General features: G+C 45.2%; 1 protein-coding gene across 1 annotated transcript in view; it reads right to left on the bottom strand.

Annotated features, from left to right (window-relative positions):
• The window catches only part of ERICH2 (glutamate rich 2), a 45,968-nt gene that overhangs the window by 5,596 nt on the left and 31,048 nt on the right, over positions 1 to 9,324 (bottom strand). The window contains exons 12-13 of the mRNA XM_006038936.3: positions 6,394 to 6,451; positions 3,534 to 3,605 (exon numbers count right to left, since the gene is read on the bottom strand). Coding sequence (XP_006038998.2) covers positions 3,534 to 3,605; positions 6,394 to 6,451 — 130 coding nt within the window. The remainder of the gene's footprint in view (positions 1 to 3,533; positions 3,606 to 6,393; positions 6,452 to 9,324) is intronic.

Below are 9,324 nucleotides of genomic sequence, written 5' to 3'. Positions count from 1 at the left end.
TAGGGAGGAAAGGGGGCGGTGTTACTCTTTATGTAAAGAAGCATTATACATCTATCCTAATCAAAATGGGATCAGAGGAGGAGAAAGTTGAGGCATTATGCGTTAGGATACATGGAGGTCAGTTGGTGGGGGGGAAGGGGGGTCTGCTACAGACCACCACACCAAGAGGAAAAGCTAGACTTAGGATTCTTGAGGCAGCTCTCAGAGGCTGTACAGGGATGTGGTTGTCATAGGGGACCTAAACTACCCTGACATCTGCTAGGAGGAGCAGTCAGTCAAATCCAGCTGTTCACGTAGGTTCTTAACCTGCATGCAGGACCTTCACCTAATGCAGGTGGTATACAGCCCCACTAGGGGCAATGCCTTACTGAACTTAGTGTTGGCTATGGGGGATGACTTGCTAGGGGAGTTACAGCTTCATGCTCACCTTGGGGACAGTGACCACCAATCAACCGAATTCACCATACAGCGTAGGGTGGAAGTGCTTGACTTTAGGAAGGCTAACTTCACTGTGCTTAGGAGTCTAGTCAATGATGCATTGCAGGATCGGAGTATTGGTGAGATGGGAGTCCAGGAAGGGTGGTTGTTCCTAAAGGAAGTGATCCTTCAGGCACAGAGGGAGACTATCCCAGTACAAGGGGAAAGGAACCTAAAAACTTCCTTGGCTAAACAGGGAAATCCAGGGGAGCTTAAGGGCAAAAAAGAAAGCAAATAGGTGGTGGAAGCAGGGGGAAGCTACCAAGGAGCATATCTACTTGGCCCGCACCTGCAGGGAGGCAGTTAGAAAGGCCAAAGCAACTACAGAGCTGAGGTTGGCAACACAAAGACAACAAAGTCTTTTTTTAGGTATGTAGGGAGTAAAAAGAAGGCACAGGGCAGCATAGGACCCCTACTGAACAAGGAGCAATTAGTGACAGACAGGGGGGACAAGGCTGAGTTATTCAATAAGTTTTTTGCCTCAGTGTTCTTGAACAGGGGGTCAAGTTAAGTCTCCTAATGGGTTCTTAGATGGGCAGAGGGATGCCAGCCCACCAGACTTTGTGCAAAGTCACTTGGATGGACTGGATGCGTTCAAGTCAGCAGGCCTGGATGAGCTGCATCTGAGAGTACTGAAGGAATTGGCTGGTGTCATAGCAGAATCACTGGCACGGCTGTCTGACTGCTCATGGAGCTTGGGTCAGGTCCTGGAGGGCTGAAAAAGGGCCAATGTGGTCCCTATTTTCAAGAAGGGAAGGAAGGGGGATCTGAGTAATTATAGGCCAGGCAGTCTCACCTCCATCCTTGGAAAGGTCTTTGAAAAGATTATGAAGGATCATATTTGTGGGAGTCCAGCAGGAAAAATAATGTAGCAGGGCAACCAGCATGGATTCGTAGCAGGTAGATCATGCCTGAGCAATCTGGCTTTGTTTTATGACAGGGTCCCAAAAAACTTAGATGCAGGAGTAGAGGTAGATGTCGTTTTCTTGGATTTTAGCAAGGCCTCCAATATGGTATTTCATCCCATTCTCATAAATAAATTAAGAGGCTGTGACATAGATATTTATCCAGTCCAGTGGCTGGCAAATTGGCTGAATGGTTACACCTAGAGAGTGGTAGTAAATGGGTCTGTAGTGACCTGGAAGGATGTGGGTAGTGGGGTCCCACAGGGTTTGGTCCTTGGACCTATACTCTTCAATATCTTCATCAGTGACTTGGATGTGGGTGTGAAGTGTACTCTGTCCAAGTTGGGGATGATACTGAATTGTGGGGTGAAATGCACACTCTGGAGGGTAGGGAACAATTACAGGCAGACCTGGACAGGTTAGAGGAGTGGGCAGTACACAATAGGATGCAGTACAACAAGGACCAGAGCAGAGTGCTGCACCTAGGGTGCAAAAATATCCAGCACACCTACTGGCTGGGAAGTGACCCTCTCAGCAGCACAGAAGCGGGAAGGGATCTCAGAGTCATAGTGGACTCCAAGATGAACATGAGTTGTCAGTGTGATGAAAACGTCAGCAAAACTAACCGCACTTTATCATGCATCAGCAGATGCATGACAAATAGAACCAAAGAGGTGATACTTCCCCTCTATGCAGCATTGGTCAGACTGCAGTTGGAGTACTGTGTCCAGTTTTGGGTGCCATACTTCAAGTAGGATGTTGACAGACTTGAGAGGGTACAGAGGAAGGCCACTCGTATGGTTAGGGGCTTACAGGACAAACCCTATGAGGAGAGACTGGGGGACCTGGACATCTTCAGTCTATGCAAGAGAAGGCTAAGAGGTGATCTTGTGGCCACCTACAAATTCATTAGGGGAACATAGCAAGGGATCAGAGATGCTCTGTTCACCAGGGCACCTCTTGGGGTAACAAGGAACAATGGTTACAAACTGAGACAGCAGATTTAGGCTAGATATCAGGAAAAATTTCTTCATGGTAAGGGTGGCCAAAATTTGGAATGGGCTCCCAAGGGAGATGGTGCTCTCCCCTACCTTGGGGGTCTTTAAGAGAAGGCTGGGTAGGCATCTGGCTGTGCTCAACTCTTTCCTGCCTAGGAAGGGGATTGGACTCTATGATCTGTTGAGGTCCCTTCTGACCCTAGCATCTATGAATCTGTACAGGCCCAGCAGTTCTCACAGTGCTGCAGCTCAGTTGTGCAGCCCACTTGGGGGAAGAGATGAGAGGGGCTGCCCACCCACTGCTGTCATGCAGCCCCCAGTGGTAGGGCTGCATGACAGACAGCCCTTGAATCCAATTAGTGGTGAGGGACAGGGCCATATGACAGGCAGCCCTTGCAGCCAGTCAATGGCAAGTGGCAGGGCCAACAGGGCCCCTCGACTACAGGCATGGGGGTGGGGCCCAACTGGATCAATTCATGAATATGGCAGGCAGCCCTGTGATCTCCCTGTGAAATCAGCTGGCCACCTCCTCAAATTAGGTAGACCCCTACCTATGCCACATCTTATTAAATTATTGCACTGGCCCCTGGGAACACTAGCAGCTGATGTGAGTTAAAGTGACCTGAAGGCAGCTCTAATGTTGGGGGACAGGTATAATTCCTAACTAGGCGAGAATTGGGAGAGTAAAAACGTGTTAAAGATGCTTCTGAAATTCCTTTCCTCCAAATTATATGCTGTATTTTCCTAGCCTGTGACAAATGATCTTGTCCATTTTGGTTAACATCACTGGCCAAATAACCATTTTATGGGCACATATGATTCATACTTGTTGACAACATGACTTTCTGTTTAAGCCAACTCAACTGCCTATAGCAAGAACAGCTAAACTTAAGGTAAAAGACAGTATTAGTGCTTGAAAATTGAACATCAACAATTAGGAAATGTTTGCTTATATGTGATTTTGTTGTGTAGTGCATCATACTCAAACCATATTAAATATAAAAACAGTAAACACTTGTTTTTGCATTTTAAAACAAATATTTAAAAAAAAATAAGTAGGGTCCAAGTAGGCATAACACTCCCAAATATTGTTTATCTGTGAAAAGCATGAATGCTTTTACAAAAACTGAGTGGTTACAACCCTCAAACTTACCCATCAGCAATTTTTCTTCAAGCAGTGGAAGAAACTGCTTGGCCTCAGTATTTTCTGGTTCATAGATCAGTACTGCAATTTGACAACAGGATGTATTACTAATGTCTATATAGTGACATAACAAACAGACAATTCATTGTAAGACTGCCATTTATAGCTTATGGAAGTGTAACTATAGGTATAAAAAACTGCGTATCAGGGATATCTATTCTTACCTAAATAATCTAAAGGCATATTGTTAATGGCTACACTATTGCATGGTGGCATAATTTTGATTTCAAAGACTTAAAGAGAAAAAAAAGATTTTTTTCCATTAGTTGTATTAACATTTCCAATAAAAATACTACAGTAAGCTAGAATTAAGGTTTACAGACCATACTGATAATTTAAGAGTATACAAAGCTACAAAGAGTAATAATTAAATTGAAACCAAACAAAACCAGTTCAAGAAATTCAGACAAAGTTAAATTAAGAAAAAAACACAAACATATAAAAACATAAAAATGTATACACAATCTAAATATCCAGAACTAATAATGACAGTATAGACTAATTTCTACATATGCAATAGTATATTATCATGCTAAAATACCTAAGCACTTTACTGAATGCAAACTTAAATAATGTAAATAGAAAACAGGTAAACCGGAAACTGAGCAATTTTTTCACTACAAAAGAAAACAAAAAAGAAGGACCGATGGTATTTGATACAACTGGCTAGAGTACTCTACACCAGTGAGAGGTTAACCTTTCTGGAAAGTATGCCCAATTTAGCCCTGTACCATCTCCAAAGCTAGGGACACATAAACCAGTTTAAGTAATCAGAAACTGGCTTAAATCTGTAACAAAACTTCAGTTCACAAAAAACAGTTTCAAAATGGCTGAAACTGGTTTAAGATAAACCTAGTTGAATGTAGTATCAGACTTAACTGTCTGATTTGGGTCAAACCAGTTTATGCAATGTCTGTCCCAGACCCCTTCCTAGTTCAAGTTAAATCAGAGTCCCTCAGCATCCCAGCATGCTTTACAGCCCTGGGCTGGGCTGTGCTGTCTACTCCAGCAGAGGAGGGTTCGGAGGTAAGGGAGGCGGGGGAAGGCAGGGCCTGCCCCTCCTCCGGCAAACCCTAGCTGGGGTCTGGGGCCATGGAGGGGGGTTAAACTTCCCTTCCCGAGGGGGGTTAAACTCCATACTCCTGAGTATGGAGCTGTGCTGCTCTGCTAAAAACTTATTGCTGGCTGCGACTATGGACTACAAATCCCAGAGGCACCTGGAAGCAGGAAGAGAAAGTAATGAGCAACCCTGCAGAGTCCTGCTGCTGTAATTCTAGACTGCAAATCCAAGAGACTTCAGGGACAGCAGGAAGAGGAAGTGAACACGCAGCCCATGCTCGCTATGTGCCAGAGAGCCATGCTCTAAAGTCCCCTGGCTTTTGGCCTGAGCCACTGCAGGTATCGGGCTGCATTTCCTGAATCAAAAGCAAATGTCTGCCCAGTTGTTTCTCAGTTTTATCTCTGCATATAAGACTAACTTGCAAAGACTGAATCAATTTAGCCTTGGGCTTTTTGACTGTATGTACTTAGCCCAAGTGCCACTTGAATCATGTTTTCTGACCCAGCCTGATCTGCTGCTCTGCTTTCTGCTTCCTGTCCTGTGCTCTCTGCCCGATTTGCTGCTTTACTTTCTGCTCCCTGCCCTACCTGCTGCTATGCTGCCTGTCCCCTTCCCAGTCTGCCACATGCTACACATAGAGGCTGTCTGTGTCACATGTGGCACCTGTGCTGCAGGTTGGCCACCCCTGCTCTACACAAGTGCTGAAAACAACAGGAGTGCTCAAGCTGTCCCTGAATTAAATTAACCTGGTTACCTTTGCAGGTGGGGGATATGGAAGCATCCAAATCAGACAAATTACACCAATACTACAAAAGAAAGTATGGGAGTGTGCTAAATCTAATAAAGAATGTAATTTGAAAACAAATATTACAATGTCAGCATTTTAGTTAATTGGGTTTTTTCTTCCTTTTTCTCTTCTTCTGGTGCTACTGAAAGCATCAGCAGCAATACTTTGTTCCATCTGGTATCTAAGAACTAACAAAAAGTACAATGCAGTACCTTAAATGAAAGGAAACAAACTGATATAAGAATCCAGGCCAGGGGCTGTAGGAGAGCTGCTGAAGTAGAAGACAGCACACCATAGCAGGGATACATAATTAATAGGGTGAAGTACCATCTATTTAGATTTCTAAAATTCTAACCATGGGACAATAATTTTGTAAAACTATTGCCGTAAGCCAGAGTTAACTAAGGAGAGAGCAACTGATACTACTGTGCCACAAGCTATAGTTTTATATAGTTGTGGTAGATGGTATACATTTCTAGATATTAAGCAGATTATTCTAATCTGTCCACATTTTTCTTGATGTGTGGGGCCCAAAACTGAACAATATTCCAGGTGAGGTGTTATCTGTGCTGAATATAGTGGAAGAGTCATGTATCTTGATTTGCAAGCTACACTCCTGTTAATATATCTCAGTATGCTGTTGACTTTTTCCCAATAAAAACCTACTGTTGTGCTCTGTGGTAGAATTAATTCATATTTGGGGGGGCGGACCTCATATGAAAAGTGCTACCATAACTCTGTGTTTTAGGAAACTTTCAGCCACTGGTGATGCATAGGGGGTGAACATAGGTGCACATGCACCCCCTGAGTATGGCAGTGCATCGCCTATGAAAAGGCACCACTGATACTGTCGGCGGTGCCTGCGGGTGGTCGCTGCAGGACCCCCCCTCCCACTGCTGACAGCAATTAAGAAAACGGAGATGAGGAGAAATAATATGAAACAGAAAAAAAGTTGTACTTACTCATTTGACAAAGTTTTTTTGCTAGACTATAGTTTCCACCCATTATTGCTTTCAGGAACTGAAAGAAAAATATGGTTTAACATGAAGATGAATTAGGAGAAATATGGATGGAAATCAGAATTAGTTTTAAATTTGTTGATTTGCATAGACAAAATACACTTTGGTGAAATCTTTGAACAATTTTCCCTAAGAGCTATGAACTATATTCCTTCTCTACTGAATTAAGCAGCTCCAAGTGTGGATCGAAGACCACATCTCTTAGTCCCGTGATAAACTGCACAAGCTCTATTCAAGCTATTACACCTTGGTGCTGAGGATTCTATTTCTGTGTAACTGGGCGTGTCTACATGAGATGTGTTAATGCCTAAGCTAATGCACATTATGGGTGCACGTCTACATGTGCACACCCTTAATGTGCATTAACTAGGGCAAATCACGCCTAAATGCAGGTATCAAATTTAGGCATGATTACTTAATGCACATTAACGCATATATAGATGTGACCCGGCATTAACTTTAGTGCTGGGTCTGTCCTGCCACCACGGGGTCAGCCTAAGCCTAGCCCCAGGAAACATGCAGGGGCTGGGTTGCTGGTCACCTGCCCCAGGGCCCTGCCCCCTAGATCCCCGCTATGGCCCCCCACTCTGGGCTTGAAGACTCAAAATGTTAAATCATTTCCCCCTTGCATATAGTATCCCACTTGTAAGCAGGTTTTTTATTGTTGGCGAGTGGGCTCTCTTTGTTCAGGGGGGAATGTGGGTGGATGTTGTGGGGGTAATAAAACAACCCCCCCCCCCCCCCCAAAAAAAAACCAAACAAACTTCTTTTCACCCATGTGCATGTCCTGAGAGCGGTGCTGGGGATGGGTAGGGGTTATGTGGGTGGTGGGGCAGGCAGGCTGGAGTGGGGAGAACAGGAGGAGAGGGTTGGGCAGGGCCTCCCACAGCTAGTGCCCTGGCTCCCACTGGCGGGTGCATGGCTGTCCTGTGGCCTGGGCAGGCAGGGGAAGGTGCTGCTGGGGATAGCAGGCCTAGCAACATGGCCAGCAGGAGCGTGGGGCACTGGTCATCGCTGGCAGGGGCCGGACTGGAGCAGTGGGGTGTTAGGCATCACTGGCAGGGGCATCCCTGGTATGGGGAGGCAAGGAGGGAGCTGCTGTGTGCTGCCCTTGCACTGGGCACACGGCTCCTGGGCAGGGAAGAGGCTGGCTAGGAATCAGGGTTTCCCTGGCAGCCATGTGGCTGGAGCTCCCCTCAGTGGCCACAGGGACACATGGCAGGGCTGCAGGGACTTGGGACTAACTTTAGTGTCACGTCCCTGCATGTGTAGACCCCTGCCAAAAATTGCTTAATGCGCATTAAATTTAATTGAGCTTATATGCACGTGTAGATGTACCCATTAGGCAACTCTGAGCACACAGCACATTACTCTGGTAAAACGTACGTGTATGCTCAACTTTGTACGTGGTTTAACTGCTTCAATGGAACTACTTTTCTGAGTAATATCAGGCTTTACAACAGTGCAACACATCTATCCTATTAGCTGTCCCAGCATAACTGAATACAATTAATAGCCTTGAAAAGATATATGCATGTGTAAAACCAAAAAATCCAAAAAAAACAAGGTCCTCCTGAAAGCATGGCATATTGAGGACATAGGGCCTTAATCAATTCCTGATAACACATGTTGGGTTAGTGCTTACTTCAGACATTAATTCAGATCAAATCTAAAACGTCTAAATTTAATATTTGATGCTAGAAAATAAGGAAAACAAACATTCTTGAAGTGTAAATCCACAAAAATCTCGATGACTTAAAGAGGCCATATTAAACTAAAAACTGGAAATCTACAAGAGACACATTTCATTGAAATTGGAAGGTACATTATCAGTAGAGAGACAAAGGTTAAGAGCAATACTGTCACAACCCAAGGGTGTGATTTTGTTTGTGCGCGCTTTGGCACTGCTAAATTATTTCCTGCCACTAGGAGCTTTCTTTGCAGGGTGCATTTCTTAGTTGCAAAGAGAAATGCATGGTGCAAAGGAGCTCCCGCCATTCGCATGCAAATTTGTGTCCCACTATTGGCCAGTTCTAAATTATTTCCACGTGGCGGCTAGTGATTGGCTTGCTAGCCGTATAAGAGGCTTGAGTGGTTTCCGCCCAAGTTGGAGAACTCCAAGGAGAACCCCCGCAAGGGAGGACTCCACAACCATCTGGAGGAGGAGAACTTCACATCTTGTGAAGATCTCTAAGCGCTGCGGAGCCTATCGAACCCAGCGTAGGCTATAGGGGACTGATCAACCTCTGGCCTCTCCCTGTTGCCGAACGATCCCTCGACGAACCCCTTCCCTGCGCGCAAGTTCCACGGAGCCTAGCAAACTTTGTGCGAGTGTATCCAGAGCTCTGCCCGGGTTCGAGTCCTGCAGGTTTATCTTCCCGTCGCCAAAAACCCATTGCAACGTACTCTCGTGTTTTGCATCCTCCCGTCGCCGAAACCCCCTGCGACGTACTCTCATGCCCTGCAGGTTCGAGTTTTGTTTTGTTTTGTTTTGTAATTGCAACTCAAGCAAGTTTTCCTGCCTGCACCGCGACCATCTTTGGTGTAAGTAAAATAATCTTTAATCAACCGCTAAGCGTCCGTGCCTAATTCTAGCCCGCCGGCCTGCATTCCCTGACCCGGCGTGTCTGGGCTGCTGGCCATAGCCCGCTGCGCACAGGCCCCCGAGGGCCTCAGACCGCTCCCGGCCCGCACAAATACCAGAAACTTCTTATTTTAGTAAAGGCACCATATTAAAAACTAATTAACAACATAAGCGAGCATGACTCATACTGTGATCATCATTAAAAATCAACATTAGCCAAAATGCATCATACTATACAAGATATCTTTATTTTCTCCCTCTTTTTGTCTGGTAACTGTTGGCTGTCATTT

The sequence above is a fragment of the Alligator sinensis genome, unplaced genomic scaffold (genome assembly GCF_000455745.1).
Source record: "Alligator sinensis unplaced genomic scaffold, ASM45574v1 scaffold2231_1, whole genome shotgun sequence".
NCBI lineage: Eukaryota > Metazoa > Chordata > Crocodylia > Alligatoridae > Alligator > Alligator sinensis.
This window is presented reverse-complemented; position numbering and strand designations above follow the sequence as displayed.